General features: G+C 42.3%; 1 protein-coding gene across 2 annotated transcripts in view; it reads left to right on the plus strand.

The window, feature by feature from the left end:
* VPS8 (VPS8 subunit of CORVET complex) overlaps positions 1-19,414 on the plus strand; it is an 85,803-nt gene that overhangs the window by 24,798 nt on the left and 41,591 nt on the right. The window contains exons 15-27 of one of the 2 annotated variants that reach the window (XM_026100544.2): positions 625-699; positions 1,801-1,836; positions 4,097-4,187; positions 5,080-5,126; positions 5,926-6,015; positions 7,542-7,588; positions 8,062-8,284; positions 9,239-9,328; positions 11,014-11,065; positions 11,328-11,370; positions 12,173-12,245; positions 16,556-16,675; positions 17,321-17,392. In XM_026100544.2, the coding sequence (XP_025956329.2) occupies positions 625-699; positions 1,801-1,836; positions 4,097-4,187; positions 5,080-5,126; positions 5,926-6,015; positions 7,542-7,588; positions 8,062-8,284; positions 9,239-9,328; positions 11,014-11,065; positions 11,328-11,370; positions 12,173-12,245; positions 16,556-16,675; positions 17,321-17,392 (1,059 nt within the window). The remainder of the gene's footprint in view (positions 1-624; positions 700-1,800; positions 1,837-4,096; positions 4,188-5,079; positions 5,127-5,925; positions 6,016-7,541; positions 7,589-8,061; positions 8,285-9,238; positions 9,329-11,013; positions 11,066-11,327; positions 11,371-12,172; positions 12,246-16,555; positions 16,676-17,320; positions 17,393-19,414) is intronic. The other variant, XM_064517059.1, reaches the window with a different exon arrangement.

Here is a 19,414-nt window from a genome sequence, read left to right on the forward strand (position 1 = left end):
GAGGGAAGAGATCCAGGAAGCTTTCCTATCTGACCAAACTGAAAGAAGTAGAGAACAAACAGCTCTACCCTGAATAACTGTGCAGCAGAGTGGCAAGCAAGCACTGGCTGTGCATTGTGGCAGGACTAAAATCTCTACTTTTGAGTGTGATGCTCCATCTCCCACATTGTGAATGTGCCTATAGCTAGCCTTTTGAACACCACTAACTGGCATTCAAATTTCTATTGTAGCAACTCTCACTTCAACAACATTGCTTCCATCTGTCCGTTTTACGCATTTCTTCTTGAAAAAGATCTATGAAGGAGCAGAAGGGAAGAAAAGAGTCACTGTAGCTTGTTTGCATCCAAGGGCAGATGCAGAGCGCTGCTTGTGGACTCTCATGACTCCTTCATGTTTTCTGAGCAGCTGGAGCTCAGCAGCACTTGAAGTTGCATTCCATAAGCAGGAAGGCATGAAGGCAGCACTTTGTTACTTACTACTGCCCAAAAGTCTCTTCTCTCCCAAATCTCGTTTTAATTTCTTAATTACAAACTGTTTCTAAAGTTAGAGTATAGATACGTTTCCTGGGATGTTTTACAAAAACAAAAAGCAGTTTGATTTACATGTCTTTTTTGTTCCCTGTAGGCATTGGTTGGAGAGAAGGCTTGTTATCAGTCCATCAGCAGTTGTGGTGGTCAGATCTTTTACCTTGGAACTAAGGTAAGTGTGGGGAGTTTTTAATGGAAATACAGGGCATCCTTTGTTGTTGGTAGCACATCTTCTGGAGAAAGGCAAGTTTTTATTCTATGGAGATGTAAACCAAGGATGGGCTCTTTTTGCACGTATGTCATTGGAGTAAATAAACATGCAGCAATTTGGTCCTGGCCAAGGTATCGGTTAAGTGAGGTATTGTCATAATTTCATGGTATCCTGGTTCATACTGCATCAGGGTAAATGTAACATTACTTTACTGACATCTGCTGTATCCTAAGCATCAATTCCTCTGTCCTAAATATGCTAGTGAGTAAATGGAAAGAAATAAAGGGGGATGGGGAAACTAGATTCTATTTCATGGAATGATAGAAGGAATATTCTATTCATTTTTCCTGTCCTGCAGTTCGGGCTCTCAGTGACTAGACCTGTGTAGGGACTTTTGAGAGAGACAATTCTATTACTTGGAATATAATTGCAGCCATTTTTTTTCACTTGATGCTAATGTCATGATCCAAATCTATGAAAGATGCCCAGTTTTTCAGTCGTATACTGATTTTGTCTGACTTTCTGCCTGCGTCAGTAGACTTTTTGCCAGGCTCTGGTCTACTGGCCTTGCTTGGCCACTGATATTTGATGGTCTTGAAAGAAGTATGAATAGAGACAACATTTCTGGGGCCTGCTTCCAGCTTGGAGGAACTCCAGCCTCCTGGGGGGATGCTAGGGATGGGAGCGTAACGCAGCTGTGAGCTTTTCTAGAGATTTGACTGCAGTGAGCCAGCTTTAGCAGGTATCTGTCATGCAGTTGTACAGAGACCTACGCTCAAAGAGGTCAAGTGATGACAGTGTGGAAAGGCAAAGACAGATGGACTATAGGGTGGCATGTGGGATTTAGGGTATGAAGTGCAGGGATTGTATCCTGGAGCCAGATGAGTTATGAGGCCATGCAAAATATTCACATTATTTCTGCCCTGCCAAATTTGAGGGTTACTTTATTTAGCTTTATCTGTACCAGCATATTCCAGTGGGTCTGTGCGATTCCACAGACTGCATGAGCAATTGCCAGTAAATAAATAACCCTTTTTTTTTCTTTTTTTTTTCTTTTCCTAGTCTGTTCATGTCATGACATTGAGGAGCTGGAGAGAGGTAGGTTGAAAGGAAACAGGTACAGCTTAGTAAACCCGAATTGCTCAAATATCGCTTGATAGGAGGAAGGGAGCTCTGGGCCTACAGCATTTGTGAAGCATGTTCTGAGCGCTGTTCAGGATCTGTCATTGCTACCCACCGTCAGCTCTCTAGGCACACTGCTTTCCACAGTGAGATGCTATTGGACTCCTACTTGCATAAACTTGAAAACTAAATGGGGACCTTGTTCTCTGCCTTATCTGCCCAACCAAGACACAATGCCCTGCAGTGTTTCAGCTTCTGCTAACAAGGCATAGTTACTGCACTGAACAGCTTCTGAGGACTGTATAAACGTAAGTCTTCTATCAGCCAGATAAGGACACAGGAATGGAAGGAAACCTGTTTCACTGTATTTCGTCTTCAGCTACTGCAGGCAGCTACATGATGAAATTTATCAAAGCCTACCTACCTATGAAGCTCATTGGATTTTAGATCATTTTTTCTGTTGCTGGAAGCTGTTTTAGAACATTGTTTCTCTGATGGCTGAAACCCTATCAGTTTCCATCCTAAAATTGTTATGGTCTGTTTATGTCCCTCTGTTCCTGTTCCGTTCTTTTCACTTGAGTTAAATATCATCTAGAAAGGAAAAAATGCTGACTTCTTGATATGTTTATTCAGCTCAAGCATGTTCTCTTTCAGACTTTGTTTTTCAAGGCTAAACAAAGCTCTTTCATCACCCTCTTATAAGATTAGCTTTCCATTCCTTTCTTTTCTCATGGTCACCTTTCTCTGCACCCCTTCCATGCTAGGTTTCTTGAACGTTGGTAACTGGTTTGGCACTTGTTACCCTGGGTAAGGTCTTGCCAGTGCCATGCACAATGGCATCAGTTCTTCCCTGTGTCGACTGGATATGCCATGCCTCATATGTTCTTTGCTACTTTACATCAGTGACTCATGGCAATCCTGCGGTTCACCAGTATCCCATAGTCAGACACTGATTTCTACTGTAAGTATGTGCCACTGGATCGCATCACATTTCTATTACCAGCTTTGGAGGTCATCCTATTGTTTCTGTCTTTCTAATCTGCTGTCCACATTGTATATTGAGAGTACTCTGCTAACATGGTCATCAGCAAACTTCATTAATAAACTCTGCTTGTGCCAAATCATTATGTAAGCGGGGTCTTAAAGGGTGATCTTAAAGGAATTCCAATAGTCACTTCCCTTCAGTCTCATACTTCCTCTTTTTTAAGCAGTGACTGTCATCATTTTTCCCCTTAACTGCTTTATGGCTCTTATACTCATCCATGGTTGCAAGCTCCTTCATGCAATGCTGTATCAAGGTCTTTAATGAAGTATAAACAGTTCAGCTCTACTAAACTTTGTCTGGTACAGTCTCTACTTTTGGTTATCAAGGTCACTTTCCTTTACCTAGTTTTCCTTCCAGCCATCTACTACTACCTCTGGTTTGGTAAACTGTTAATGAAAAGTCTTGCTTTGATCTATGATTTCATGTACTAGTTTTCCTAGAATTCAGAAGGAAGTGAGTCACAACTTGCATGCTCTGAGCCAAGCTCCTCCTAAGTTGCTGTATAGTTCCTATCATACCAGAGGCCTCTTTATTGTATGATTTACTTGAGAGTTATCAAGTATGTGAGGTATTAAGGTGTGAAGCTGAGAGTTAGTTCTTGGCTGCAGTACAGAATGCTGGTCTGAGATGCAGAATCTCTCTTCTCTCAAACAACACTTAACTAAAATGCTTGACCTAAAATATCCAGACTAATGTTGCTCGACCTTTTCTGTTGATGATTCCTTAAAGTAGGAAATACTTATGACCTACTTCAATCTTTATTGATTTTGAACTTAAAGGAAAATAAAAAGTAGAATGAGCATGTCTGTATGTTCAAAACATGGTAGAGTTTCGTTGTGTTTTAAATGATGAGGCAAGGATAGGGAATGGAAGATTTGATTCTTTGTGTTTGCAGAGACTCCCTGATGCTGTGAGTCTCCATTCATCAACCATTTAACCTACAGTGTGATCCGCAGGGACTTGGTATACTGAGGCCTGGCATTTCTTGTCCCTTCTAACTGTGCAGAAGTAAATTTGCATATGGAAGAATCTTTGTGAGATACTGTCCTTTATTGCAATGAGAGCTTTTGAGGTTCCTCTATCCCCTAGCTGTCAGGAATCACAACCAACTAATTGGGAAATGCTGGTCTTAAATAAGTGGGGCATCATGTTTTCTGCAATGTTAAAGTCCAGTATTCCTTGTTATTTTAGAGAGTTGACCACCTTCTGAAACAAGAGCGTCTCACTGATGCCTTGGCTCTAGCTTGGTCTTTTTATGAAGGTAAAGCAAAGGCTGTAGTAGGTAAGTTTTCTTTTTTATTGAAACCACAAGGAAAGGTTTTAAACCTGTGCATGCACTGAAATCACCGTTCCAGAAAAAATGGAAGACAATTGTACTGAAGAAGGGAAAGTAGGGTTTGCTGCTTTGGGTTTGGCAGAAACAACACCCTTTATATTGGTTTAGCTTTTTTAGAGTTGTTGTGCCTTTAGTAGCTTGCTATTTTTAAGGGAAAATCAGACCTGGTCTGTGTTTCGGCTGCTACCTGCTGTCACTTGGCCGCAGAAGAGATGGATACAGGTGTCGAATAACTAGTCTGCTAGAATATTGTGTTGGGCCATGCTTGACACTTTGCAGCAAATAACTTTTGATGATTTTGGCAGATGACTCTCAAGTTCTCAGGATAAGATCCTCCTGCTGCGAAGTAATTAATATATGAAGTTGTGTCTTGTTGTTTTAACATATGGATATAATATACTTAAACAAATAGGTAGTTTTCAGTATTCAAAAGAACTACTTTATTTTTGAGTTGGCATTTAAGAACTTTTCTCTCTTATAGTGCACTAAATTCAGCTCCTTTGCATCAAGGCATCCTCCAGCAATTAGCCCCATATACACAGTCTATGATAGCCCTTCCTTAGCTGTTCTCTAAACTCGTTCTCTTCTGTCAAGCAGCACTCAGAGCAGGCCCTTTCCATTGCTGTTGTGCTGGAACTGTCATTACACTGAGAGAATGAGCTCTTCAGAAGAGTGGGCTAAAAATAGTTCATGAAGTCATGTATTTAGATATCCTGACCTCAGCATCTCTAGGGTAATGGTGCTAGCCTCTAAACTGTGGGATTTATGATGTCCTTTATATTTCCACTTGTAGCTTAGATGAGAAAAGCTTTTTTTTTTTTTCCCTTGTTCTTTCTAGGTTTGTCTGGGGATACAAGCAAGCGGAAAGCAGTCATTGCAGACAGAGTGAGTCTCTGATTTCTTCCCAATTGGATTTTCATTTATACTGCTGTGATGCTAACTGTGTTCCTGAAAGGAGTGGCTTCTGTCCTCCAGAACTTAGTCCAATTAACTCTAGAAGGTGTATGCATTGCCTCACTTGCTAATATTGTGAGCAATATTTTAGCAGAGACTTTGAAATACCTTTCTGATGGAGGTGGGGATAAAATCTGCAGCATTAGGAAAACATGTGACATTAACATCCAGCGCTTGAGATCTCACAATCCAGTCTCTGGCCCCCTCATAGCGGTTAGAAACCTATTCTGTAGCCAGCTCTTGAGTTTCCTGCCCTTTGGCTGACGAATACGCATCAGTACATAACGTTCTGACTGTTCTATGTGTAGAATAAACTCTTTGGCTGTTCATATTCAATTGTCACCAGAACCTGTTTCTAGGGAAAGATGTATTTAAAATATGTAATTATTGCAATAATTGTTCAGCCATACTTTGTTCTTCATGCATGTTTGCGCTAAAATTTGCCCAGTGTCCCAGTCAGTTAAAGTTAATGTAGGCCTGCAATATCCTCTGTGGTGATTAATCTTAATCGCCTCTGTGCCATGTCATGTATTTGTCTCTTGGCAGCTCTGTTCTGAGTGCTGTTTGTACCCTCTTCCCTCCTCTTCTCCCTCCTGCCCTCAATAGTTCATATCCAGACCAGGACAACAGGGTTTGCAGTGCTCCCAGCCACCCAAGTCAGACTACAAAATGTGCTAGGAGAGCCTGTGATGTAGCATGTGAGTGAATTTTCTTGTTTATTGTAATTCAGATGGTTGAAATCCTTCTGCATTATGCTGATCGGACTTTGAAGAAATGTCCTGACCAAGGAAAAATCCAGGTTATGGAGCAACATTTTCAGGTATGGTGCTTCAGAGGACTGTGATGTATAGACCTTTTGAAGTTTTGAATCAAACATTTGCTTTGCTGTGCAAGTTACTTGTGTATTCTTGAAAGTTTGTGCTGCAGTGCTACTTAACTCTCACCTACATTGTGTGCACTGTTAAAATTAGGACTTAGTTACTACTAGGTGGCAGAACAGGACCTGTATCCCCTCTGTCTTCTACAGAAGTGGGACTAGAGATCTTCTGATATGAACCAGCATACCCATTCAGACCAAAGAGGGCCTACCACAGGACCTGACTGCCTTTGTCTGTGGCTGCCTAGATTTTTAGGAGTCTTTTTCCATTTTTCTATTTTTTTTTGTGTGTGTGTGTGTTTGGGTGTGAGTATTCCTTGTCATGTGCCTTTTGAAAACTGAGTTATCTGTTGAGTAGCTTTCCCTTGTCTGTAGACCTCACTGCTTCACAGGCCTATAGGAGATGTGAAATAGTATTTCCCTTTCTGAAAGCGATATTCAATTCCTGTAATGTATCCCGTTTAACTAGCACGGCACTGGGTTTGAGATCTGTGTCCCTAGGATTTGCAGGAGTGGTGACATATTTCACGATATGCCCGTTTGCATGTCATGAGCTGTCGTTGCCTTTGGAAGCCTTTGTTTGAGTTTGTCTTTAGAGCTCTTAACTTCTGAATGCCAGTCAAAAACCTTTGAGTAGTGATGTAATTTTCCTTTCACCCTGTTCTAGCTAGACAAGTGAGGTGTAATGCAGCCAGTGGTGACTTTGCATGCTGTTCAGGATGCTGATGGCAGAGCCTTGGAGGTTTAAATTACCATTGGCTACCGGAATCTTTTGGAAACTTAAATCAGGTGGAAAGAAAATTGGAGTAGACTCTATTTTGTCTTTGTACCCAACCTGTTTCTTTAGACATTATGATGATGAGACATTGTTCTTTACTAAAACTAGGCTTAAAAGTTTCAGTGCCCTCAATAGATAAAGTTTGCTCACACAATTGGGTGAGACTAGGTGTAGTTTTTCCTCACACACCATTGCTTTATCTGGACTGTTGAGTGCTGCAGCAACTCTAGGGGTGATAACTCTTATGATCCTTTTGCCCCAGGCCTGGGAAAGTGTTGCTTTGTTAACTGTAAGTAAAAAATTGGGAAAGTCTTTCTAAGGAGCAAAAAAAATCAGGTGCCCCAAAGCATTTGCACAGAGCTGGGAGACTTCTTCCCCTTACCTGCTTGTGCTGCTGGAGGTGATAAAACACACGTTTCCATCACTGGCCCTCTCTCTAAGAGAGATTCTAAAAAGTCTTGAATCTGGGCAGAATGGCCCAGAAACTGTGGACGAGCTGCTGCTATCGCTTTTTCTTTGCTCTAAAGCTTAGGTCTGTGGAAAAGCTGTAACTGCGCCAACTACCAGCTCACTCGAGTGACTTGCTTGATTCTGCGCTCTATTAGCCAGGCTTCAGTTTGTGCTGTGGAGGATGTGCTATTTGGCAGGACCTTTGCCAGACCCTGAAGCTTTTTTTATGGTTCTTCCGCAGGACATGGTGCCTGTCATAGTTGATTACTGTCTCTTACTCCAGCGCACGTAAGTCTGAGTTTGCAAGCCTGTCTCCCAAGGCAGACCACTAACCCATGTAGTCCTGAGTGCTGTCTCCTTTAATGTCACAGGTAGTTAGGTTAGAGGAAGGCTTAAAACACAGTACTGAAGTCAGGATACTTGGTACTTAAAGAAAAGTGTCTTTTAAATTTTCACTGATGTATTGAGGAATAAAATTTTACTTCAAACTCTTTCCCCCTGCTATCCCATCAACAAAGAATGTATTTTGACAGATTTTGTCCTCATCATTTCTCCTCTAACAGCAATTTTTTTTGCTGCAACAAATCCCGCGAAGCTACATGCAACCTGCATCAGCGTAGGAGCTGAACAGGACATTTGGCTGCTGAGCTTAAAAAACACAGAGAAAGTGAAGTTTAATTTGAAGCCCTTAAAAAGTAGATAAGTAAGAACATTTCAATATGAAGAAGATTATTTGATAACTAAACACTTTTCCTTCTCAGGGATCTATTATTTAACCAGATATATGATAAGATGAGTGAGAATTCTGTAGCTAAAGGCATCTTTCTGGAGTGCTTGGAGCCATACATCTTAAGTGATAAGTTGATGGGAATCACAGCTCAAGTGATGAAAGACTTGCTCCTTCACTTCCAAGACAAGAACAGATTGGAAAATATGGAAGCCTGCATTGTGCATATGGATATCACCAGCTTAGACATACAGCAGGTGAGCTGCTCTACTAAGTACTGTACTGAGTTCCTCTGAGTAAGTGGCAACATCCCCTAGCCATTGATGCAAACTTCTTGTTGTGCTTTTAAGCACAGCATAGCATGTGCAAAATAAGGTGCTATCTTTCAATGGGCAAAACTTGTATAGCCCAAATCATTGCTGCCTTTGTACACTAATTTGTGACTGAACTTAGCCCTGCCTCTCTCGAATCAAATTCCCTGAATATGGACATTGTTTAGAGTGGCTGTGTCCAACCTGTTGTGCACGTACTCCTGTAAACATGTGTCACGCTGCCAGTTTGTGTTCCAGAACACACTTACGTATCAACAGCTGGATATGTTGGAAAATACCAGCCAGCCAGGGTTAGTCAAATTAAAGTCTTTCCTGTTTTCCATACCTTACCTAGCATCAAAGGCTCCAGGGACACAAAAAGTTAGGAGTTGGGATTACCAATTCAGAACCTGCCAGCCAGCTCTGCCCAGGTGCTTACTCTTGCATGGCAAAATTAGTGGAGCAAGTAGATGTTCCCCTCTGTGTAGTCCTGTATTCCTTGGCCAGTCTTTATCCCACAGCCTGGCTTTCAGTCCCAAGGAGGGAACTGCTTGCAAACTTGACAAAATGATTCACTAGCCCAGAAAAAAGGCAAACAAGTGTAGTCAAGGATTTTGAAGAACTGTTATTTTTATTTTGTAACTTTATGCAGGTTATGAAGGCTAGAATCTAGACATTTAGATTTCATGTGCGCTGTGTGAGCAATGAGCTAGATACTCCCTTTGGGGATTTTAGGGTCTGTGTAGGGACTGTAGTCCTGCTAATGGAAATTCTCATCTGCTTTAAATTATCCTGTTGAGTGATACAAGTGCAAGAACAGGGATTGTATTTGAGAGAGCAGGAACAAAAAACAGTGGGCTAAGAAGAGCTGTATATCTACATTGTGCTGTTTCCATGCAGGTAGTTCTTCTGTGCTGGGAAAACCATCTCTACGATGCCATGATCTATGTATACAACAGTGGTATGAACGACTTCATTAGTCCCATGGAGGTAGGAAAGATGCTCATGGTGTGTCATGGTACCAAGTCACTCTTAACCCTTTCCTTCTGTAGGTATTGCCACGCTTTCTGCAGAACTTGAACAGGACGAATGCTATCACTGAAATGCATTGAAATACTGTTTGCATGTTCAGCCAACAGCCTTTCTGAGAATCAGCATTTGAAACTAGCTCATTATCTTCTCAATCACTGTTTATATGTTGTTCTTTCTTTTGGTTCTGAGGGGGAAAGCATGTATGAGATATGAAGTTTATTTGCCTAGATGAAGTAGAGGAGAAAAGTGATTTATAATTGCTGTACTCTTTAGAACATAAACTTCCCTTTGACAATCTGGCTGAGGTAGCAATGCTCTGCAAAGTTAGAGTAGGAAATTTGAAGTCCTTTTAATAGAAAATGTAAAATAAAAACAGCATAGGAAAATAACAGATGATGGGCTAAGGAAATGGCGTTGCAAAACTGTCTATTGAAAGCATGTTGCTGATGGCGAGTCTGGCCTGTGCTGCGTGATGTGCTGAGAAGGTATCAGCTTTCTGCACAACGGGATTAACACCAGTGGAGTGAAATGTTCTGTGAGCGTTTCATGCTTTTTTCGTTCATGAAGTCCATCATCTGCTGGCACACTAGTTTATTAATACATATTGGAGAATAATGGAAACAAAGAATGAACTTACCTGTATACAGAACTTGGGGAAGAAAAGGAGAGAAGCTGTTCCCATGTTGAGGCAGGCTTTATTCTTAGCACTCAGGGATGGTGTATCAACAGGGTGAGTGCAGGGCTCAATACAGTGTTGTGACTGAGGGTCTTGTTGTTGCTGCTGCTTCCGCTAACCCTAAAGACATACCAGATATGCCAAATTCTCCTGAAGCCTAAAGCTATAATAGAAAAATGTTTCACTATGAAGGAACTGCTTGTGTTTTCATAGCTGTGCTGAAATTGAGACCTGTATCCTTTTGAATGTGAATCTTACTATAATAATATAATAATAATATTATTATTATAATCCAATTTATAGCAGTTATAATCTCAGTTGATTTTCTCAGAAAGGAGGCTTTCTAGGTGTCCATGATTTTAAAAAGGACTTCTGGAAACCTGGTGTTTAGCTAAACAAGCAGAGATAACTTTGTTTTCTGCTTTCTAGAGCTCTAAGTTCAGACTAGTCTTCACTCTAGGTTCCCAAACCAGAGGCTTGCTGGTGAGCCTGCTAGGTAGCATGAAGATTTGCATAATTTGATGGCAGAAGATGCAGGAATAGGAAATGGGGCTGGTCAGTTGTGCTCTGACTGTTGCTCCTGGGACTACTGAGAACATTGCTTTTTTTTCTTTTAGCATGGCCCTCATCTAGGGTTAGGTCTCATTGGACAAAAGCTGTTTTCTCATATGTCATAACATCAGCTGGGGAAACTATCATTTGCCACATCGGAGCGTCCTCTGCTCCTGCTAGATTTAAGATATGGTGAGAAAGCAGAGTTTCTGTGGGGAATACACTCCAGTGATCTCTGTTTTAAAACCAAGCAGAGTGTTTGGTTTGAGTTTTTACAGCTGCACTATAGAGGTCACAACTGGAAAGGAGCTCGGGAGTTCCCTTGGCTGGCATGCACAATGCTGCCTCTGCCTGGCACACTGATGAAATGTGTTCACAAGCAGAGACAGCAACTTTACTCTCTTTGTTGTTACAGAAACTGTTCAAAGTCATTGCTCCTCCACTGAATGCTGGGAAGTCTCTCACAGGTACAGAATTCTTTCTTTTTAGGGATTTCTAGTTTTGATGTTTCAAATATCCCTGGTCCCTTTCAACAAAGGGAGGTGAAAGAGAAATATACGCCCCAAATCTAAGTGTTTTGGAGGGCAGAAAAGTGCTTTAGCACTACTTATGGTGCGTAAAACTGCACATACATGTCAAATGAATGTTTTGCTAACAACTGAGGAAAAGGATTGCATCTCTGTCTGTTGTCTTGTGAAGAAAATGTGATACAGGATTTTTGTTTTGTAGATGAGCAGGTGGTAATGGGCAACAAGCTGCTTGTGTATATAAGGTAAGGTACTTGAGCAAGTGTGTTTGTGTGTGTGTGGCTGCCCAGTGGTGGCATCAGATTTTAATACATTATAGTTGCAAAAACTTACAGCATATTTTAAGGTCTGAGAGAGCATATAAAATAGCAATGGCTACTTTGTGCAACTGACTTAATGTTACAGTGGCTTGTTGTTATACCTCACCTGAGTGGATAGTCAGAATAAACTTGGATACTCATAGCTCAGGTTGCAGCTGATTTCCCCAAGAACCTGTTTTCGTCTTTAGAATTTGACTAGAGTTCCTTCTCCATCCTAATCTGCAACACAGTGCTCCTTGCCCGAGGACTTAGTAGAGTGAAAAGCTGTATTTTAATCCTTTCTGTAATGCCTTTTGGGATAGCTGTTCTTAGTTTTTGCTTACTGTATTGCCTATCATTTGCAGGAGGTCATTGCACAGTAGTGATTATTTAGCAAATTCGTCTTTCTGGAATCTGTTCAAGATTGTGAACATCAGAATCTGCATTACTCAGGATTTCTCACAAAAGTGTATTTCAGGAATCAGGAGTTTCCTCTGTTACACTTCTGCTGCGGAACTGGCATACCTTGCATGCAAATTCATGTTGCGCATTGGCTTATTGTATATTAACAGCATTGCTGTCTGCAATGTTTGCTTACCCACTCTCATGTGGTTTGATATTTACAAAATAAATTAATTTGACTTGTTTTAAAAGCATCCTGAAAACTAGCTCAGAAAAGAAACTATTTGCCTCAATCCATTTAACGTCAGGCTGTATTAAAAAATGCTTCTCCTCTGCTTTTCCACAGCTGCTGCTTGGCAGGCCGTGCATATCCATTGGGTGATATTCCTGAAGATCTGGTACCTTTGGTTAAAAATCAGGTGAGCAGCCTTTTGGAAGGACACTTTCACATCTGAGGCTTTTGCAGGAAACCCTGTATGTTTCATTTCATGGATTTCTTGTAGAAGACTTAACAATCTGATAGCTATATCCTTGCGATATGAGTATATGCCACTGCAAATACCAAAGAAATATTTTAAAAAATGAAATCATACAGTTGTTGCCATGTGAACATTTGAGCTTAATATTTTTCCTTCATCTGTAAATTGGGAAGTGGGAGCATGTAGTTTATAATGGCACAGATTTTGATTCTTTTTTTTTTTTTTGGCAACTTTACCACAAAGTTGCTAGAAATGTGTTGCTGTCTACTTTTTCTAAACTTGATTGCATACAGTGTGTCAAATATGGGAGTATGTTCTGTATTCTCAAATGTAACGCAAGGTTAATCGAGTAGAATCTGAAATAACGTCCAAAAACATGGCACTTAAATATTCCTTTTACTGCTTGACTATTGTTAAAATACTAGTTTGTGTTGGACAGATACTATGTACTATCAGATATTATACTCATCTCCCCAGATCTCTCTGCTGCACAGCTGAGTATTAAATTTTTAGCATGGTCATTTTCCCTGATGAAGATCCTGTTAGATGCCTTCGTGTCAGCTCTTGTCCTAGTGTCCTGTTACCATATTTTCACCACTGAGGTTTGTCCTGCCTCAGATGTTCAGGACAAGCATGTCTCTATCCTCTAACTATAATTCTCATGTGCAGGGAGAACATTTCTGCCCTGTCACTTAAAACTGGATCATGTTTAGCTTCTGCCATATCCACAGATACTTAGTATATGGGTGGATGAGGTAGGGTATGCCCTGACTGCAGACAACGTTAGGTAGTGTTCAATAGGTAGCAACGTAGGTCTTGGTTGCAGGTTTCTCTGAGGCTGTTGATTTCTTGGTCGTAATTATATTGGCGTGCATTTGTGCTCATCTCTGCTCATCAAGACCTTGTGTTTCCTGAAGACAGTTTTCCAACCTTGTGGAAGCTGCAAGTATTCAGCTGTAGTCAAGAGCACATTGTAATCAAGTGCTCCTAACTGCGTTCTTGTAACCTCTTGGCCCATGAGGTTGACCTGTCTCAATGATGTCTGCCCCTCTGACTTCACATGCAGATATGTGAGAAATTGCACTGCGGTGCATCTCTCCTTGGGCATATCTGAGGCATATCTCCCCTCTTGAGAGCTTGCGGGAAGGAGGTTCTGGAGGGTCACAGAACTGGGAAAACATTTAACAGTATATGCATATTTTGGTTCTTGGAAAGAAAGGAGAATATAGTCAGTTCTGAACTTAAACTCTTGTACCCTAGCATTTGGTTCCAGCTGATGCAATCCCAGCTTTTTTCAGGGGGTGAATTGGTCTGGCCTGTGGCTTGCTTTCCTGTTTTCACTGTTGTCTATGACTTTATCTAAGGTTTGAAGGTGAGATGAATCCGTGATGGTTCTGAGGTGGTTCAGGCTGTCTGACAGCTCCTTCCCTCATGACTTTATTACTTCCCCCTACCCCCAACACTGAAGGGAAGAGGCTTTCCTGACTGACTCTTCCACAGTGGGACGATGGTGTTTAGGAAGACATTCTCCCTTTTCTGATAGTCAGTGTTCCTTTGAGAGCACTTAAAAGGTATGCCAGTTTCTTCCTTCTCTTGAAGAAAGAGGTCAAAGCAACTCATGGCTTGTGGATGTTCTCCGACCTTGTAGTGGCTCTTCCCTGAGCTGTGCCGTACTCTGATAAAATTGTCTGCTTTCTCGGTCTGTTCGAGCTCTGGTTAGGATGCACTGGGCTGGCGCTACATTCCTCTTCACCCACCTGTCTTGTCCAGCCTTAGTTTTGGAGTCGTGCCTGAGCAGGGAGGGCCTGCCATCCTATTTATAGGGCAGGTTCTTAGATGCTTCAGAAAACTCTCTATCTATGTTTATGGCTTCTCAAGAATCGCCTGCTTATTTTTGCACCCAGAGCTGAGCACCGACTGACTATCCATCTCTCATTCTTTTGCTCTTCTACCTGGTCTCTGCAGGAAGAACTGTGTCGCCTTACATCCAGATCATCTTCCCAGGCCACTTTAGGAACAGCAGTTGCTGCCTCAAGGCTTCTAAGTGCTGCTATTATCCTGCGCGGATCTTGGTGGCATGAGAGTGCAGGCTTATCCTGCTTTTCTTGTTAGGGTGAGGTTGATTCCAGAGCTGCATCACCTCTGCAGCCTCATCCAGTGGATCTTCTCTGGCTGACCAAGGATGGAACTTCACCTAAGGCAAAGCTTAACCCCTTTGGTGACATCTCCCAGAATGTTTTAAAATGGCAGTTGCTGCTGGTCATGACTTTGTGCCCCTAAAAATCTTTTCTTCCTGAGTTTCTCGCTAGTTCTACTGCTAAAATCATTTTCCCTTTGGTCTCTAGCATTTCACTTCTGTTTCAGGGTTTTAAGAAGAGACAATGCTTTTCTTTTCATGCATTCTCTCTGCAGTACAAAGGAGCAGATGTTTTTGTTGCCAATGCAAAGCTCGTAGCAGTAAATGTATGTGGTAGCTCTGGGTTGTTTGAAAGCCTTTCCTCATAGGGCGTGCGAGCCAGTTTGCTCCCCTGTGCTGGGTTAAGCACTGGGCTGTCGCCTGGTCCCACAGGCTTGATCAGTTTGTCTCCTGCACGCAGTCTAGAACTGGCGCAGCAACAGCATGTGGCTCAAGGTCCAAAGCAGCATGAGAGTATAACCAGCAGCAGTAGTACTGGGGAGGAGCCATCAACATCTCCTTGTTGCGATCTCTGATAGTGTTCCTGTGAGTTTGGTTTAAATAACACCTGTCAGTCTGGAAACTTGAATCCAGCATGCTGGCTACAGTCTGGTGTTTCGAGTCGCAGGCCAAGCAGGTGGGGATCAGGCTGAAGGAGGCTGTGGATCTGAAAGTCAAGCTGCTAACTCCTCCTGGCTTCATCACTGCTATGGTGAGAGGAAAATTAACTCAGAATAGGAGTAAATGAGAGAACGTGGCATTTCCTGGGGGTGGGATATTTGGTCTATCCTGGGAGAGCATATTGCCTGTCATTCAGCTCTCCACGGGAGCCCAGTGTGTATCTTAACACATACTCAAAAGTGCTAGCCACTACCTTCGCTGCACCAGTCTGCAGTCTTTCTTCTGGAAGCCAGAGCTGTTGTGAGCTTTGACAACAGCACATCTGAGACAGCTGGAGCAGTGCCCTGTCCTTTGCACTGGGAAGGTCTGGACTTCCCTGTCAGTGGCTCAGTGAAGGAGGTTGCTTTCATTTTGAAAGACGTGCTCAACTTTCAGAGGTAGGAAGTCAGTGGAGGAGCTGCAGAGTTGAGTAGCACTTAAATCAGTCTTTTCAGGGCCAGAAACTGTGGGGATGTTGTGCCTCAGAGTGCAGGAGCAGATTGACTGCCTCTTCCCAAGCAAACTACTGACAAGGGGAAGAGCTGTGCCCTGGATAGCTCTCTGAGGGCGGCTGACTGTGGGTCATCTCACATTTTGGAGATACCAGCAACAACGCATTTGGTAGGATATGCAGTGAGGAGCATCTGAAGAAGCTCCCTGACTATTGACTCACAGTTTGTACACTGACTGGTCCTTTCTTGGCCAGTCTGTACCAATGATTTCTGTGTTTGTGCTGATTGAGACAAAGGGAGGAGAAAAATAATTTTGAATACTTTTCTCCTTTTGTTTAACACTGAGTCCTGTGTTTTCATCCACCAGGATGGCATCCAGGGGAGATTTTCCCAGCTATTTCTTTTTACTTAAGACTACCTGTGCAGCAGAAAAGTTCTTGCCCTTCCCTGTCCTTTCCTCTAGGTGTGACTGTGGTACATTTTCAACCCTTCAGTCTCAAGCGCTGGGATGGCATATGGTTTACAGAGTCCATTCTTTTCTGGAGATCTCTCTTATTTGGTTTGGGTTTGATCACTTTTTCCCTGACCGTATCTGTGAAGTGGGAATAGCCTGGACTGTGTCGAGACATCTCACCACTGGGATCCTTCTTGCTTCCCATCAATCCGAAGGTCCTTCAGCACTTTTGAGGCCAGACTAGCTCTTCTCCTTCCATCCGACAGGACTTATCAGCCTTCGCTGATCATTCATTAACTGAAATTTGTTGGTGCACTTTAAGGAGAAGATTTTTCTGCTACTAGTAAGCAGCAGGAAGCATCACTCAAGTTAGGACGTTGATGAACTCCAAAGGTGTTTTAAAGCTTAGTGCAAAACAGGTCATGATGCTGCTTTCCCATGTGCTTGTGCTCTCAGTTATCTGAAATCTGTAGGAAATCTGCTATGTTTGTTTGAATGTTCATTGTAGGTCTTCGAATTTCTCATCCGGCTGCATTCAACTGAGGGATCTGTGGATGAAGAGGTCTATCCATATGTTCGTACCTTGCTGCACTTCGACACTCGGGAATTCCTTAATGTTCTTGCTCTGGTAAGAGGCCGTTAAACTCTTCCAAGAGAAAAATGCAACACCAGCCGCTCCATCAGTATGTCATGGTAATGTGACCTCCAAGATGCCTTTGAAAGTGCATGCTGTAGCTAAACCAGTGGTTACTGGCTTGATGCAGGATGTTTTGACCTGTGTTTTATAAGATATCAGAGGAGATCATGATGGTCCTTTATGACCTTATAAAAGATTATAAATTGACCATATGACCTTATATAAGATCATCAATAGAAGTTGATGAACATGTGACATTATGCAGTAGAATGCTCTGTTAACAGAAGCTATCTTTAAAAGCACAGATAAAACAATTATGTGCTTGTAGAGAGTGTTTTAATACCTACATCTCTCTTGTGCATGAAGAGTCATCTTCCTTTCTTTCCTTCTAAATTTCTGCAATTTCCTCTATCTGTTTGGGACCTGTTACTTTTACCTGGATATGTAAGAACTGTGTTGGTAGTTACAAAAGAGCAGATTGTTATCTTGGAACCTGGTGCTTAGGTAGTATGCCCAGAAAGGACTTAAAAGGATTGTCAGCCTTGCGATATGGCCGCTTGTTCATGATTGCTCTTATGTCTGGAGCTGGGAGTGGAGGGCGTTCTTCTCAAAGTGTCACTGTTTTGCCTCCTGCAGACTTTTGAAGATTTTAAGAATGACAAGCAAGCTGTGGAATATCAACAGAGAATTGTGGACATACTTCTGAAAGTGAGTGTGCCTAAAAATTAACCTCTGTATATATGTCTGAGTGTGATTATGTATGACACTGTGCAGTAAAGCCTGTAATTTAGGTGAGGTGTTTCCAGGCCTATGCTGGATGACACCTCTGAGAAGATGTGCTGGAGCTTGGTTTCACCTCAGCCCAGGTGGTCAGTTGGGTATTTAGAAGCAATGCTTCATGCACATAAGCTATCTCCATAAAGCATGGAGATAGCGAAGTCTCCATTTCTATGATTTCACCTGCTTTGTACTTTGATGTCGAATTCCTCCTTTCTGCACTCTTAAGTTCACTTTTGTCTGCTCCTCATCCATTCTACTCCTTGTTTCCATCTCAGCAGAAAACCATCCTGGGAATCTAGTGTTTGGCAGGGTGCCAGCGCTCTTCTGATAAAACCCTGCTCCTGTGTCTGTAAATGCTGTGTTTGGGATGTAACATACCCACAATGACAGGCCTATCTTTAGGAGGTGGGAGAGAAGAGGAGTGTCAGAGCTGTCAGCCTGGTGCTCTAGAAATCACTTGTCATTTGCAGACCATGTTCCTTAACAATGTTCTCATTAAAAGTTCTCGCTGCCAAATGCCGTTTGCTTTCCTCTTCAAAGCTGTCAGCATTAATAATGAGTAACTCCACTTGGAAGCTGTTTATGTATAAACATATCATAAGTAGTGTTCCCCTGTCACTGTCATCATTGATAGATGAGAGCAAGGACACCAGTGAGTGAATTCGGTGACAGAGCTGCTGCAGTAGGCTGCACTGGGGGGCTGAGAGAATGCCACTGTGGGGGAACTTTTGCGAGTCTGGCTGAGTCAGACTTTGCTGTAACGATGTTGGTTAACCCTGTGCTGGGTTAGCCGTGCTTCTTGCGGCTGTAGCTGCTGTCTGCAGGAGGCGTCCTGCTGTTCCGGAGCTACGGTGGGATGTGTTCCTGTGGCAGGCTCGGGTTGGATCTGCCTGTTCACAGCACTGTGTGCTACTGGCTGCAGAGCAAGCAAGTTCTATCCACCTGCAACAAAATTCAGCCCTGCTCTTGGAGGGGAAAAGGATGGTGACTGTGAGAAATGCTGCAGGATTAGATGCATCTGCAGGCAAAGGATTCAGTGCTGTGAGAATTCTCAGCCCCGTGGTCTTGAATCTGCTCTCTTTTTGAATAAAAATAAAAAAAGATAATAATACTAATACTGGTTGAAACCTATTGCTCTTAGGGGGGATTCTCCAAGCAGGGGCATTTCACGTTCTCTAAGTGTAGGGTTTTTTTTTTTTTTTTTTTTTTTTTTAGAAGCCTAAGACAGCAAGTCAGGACACATCATACATGCCAGACATGTAACAAGTGCTCCTCAGATTTCAAACCTCTTTTGTGGTAACTCTTAGATATTCATGTTTTCTATAATTTGAAGTCAAGTCAGCACAGCTACAGGTTTCTGAAACTATTCATAGACTAGCAGCTAATTTAGTGCAAGAAACAAAATTTTTTTCCCAAACACACGGTTATTACTTAGTTGTTTGATCAGTTCTTCTTGCGTACCGCGGTTGAAGTGGTGAGTGCCTGGGGCTTGAAGTCAAATGTATTTTTTCCTCCCACAATTATGCATTTTGTCTTTTTTCCTCATGTAACAATGTTTCTCTGCTCAAGATACCCATTGCATGTCCAGTCGTCAGCACAGACTACAGAGATGGAGATAAACATAGGCTTCCTCACTGCTGTTTGGAGCCCCTTTACCCCCCAAAATCAGGCACATGCAAGAGCACTTCCCTTCGCTATAGGGCAGAGAAACCCCATCTCTTCAGCTTTAGAGCAGGATATATTTCTGTCTTCAGGCCAGAGATGAATACCAGAGAGAGTGGCTCTTATTTTGACCTCCAGGATGGACTTGCAACAGGAGATTGTGTAGGTGTATCAGGTGGGAGGAGGCATGATAGCCATACAGTGATTTCTTGTTGCAGCATCCTGATCGTTATCCCAAAGGCAGCTGCAGAATGAATCACTTCTGTTGGTTTTATTTCTCTCTTTTCT

This window comes from Dromaius novaehollandiae, chromosome 9, assembly GCF_036370855.1.
Source record: "Dromaius novaehollandiae isolate bDroNov1 chromosome 9, bDroNov1.hap1, whole genome shotgun sequence".
NCBI lineage: Eukaryota > Metazoa > Chordata > Aves > Casuariiformes > Dromaiidae > Dromaius > Dromaius novaehollandiae.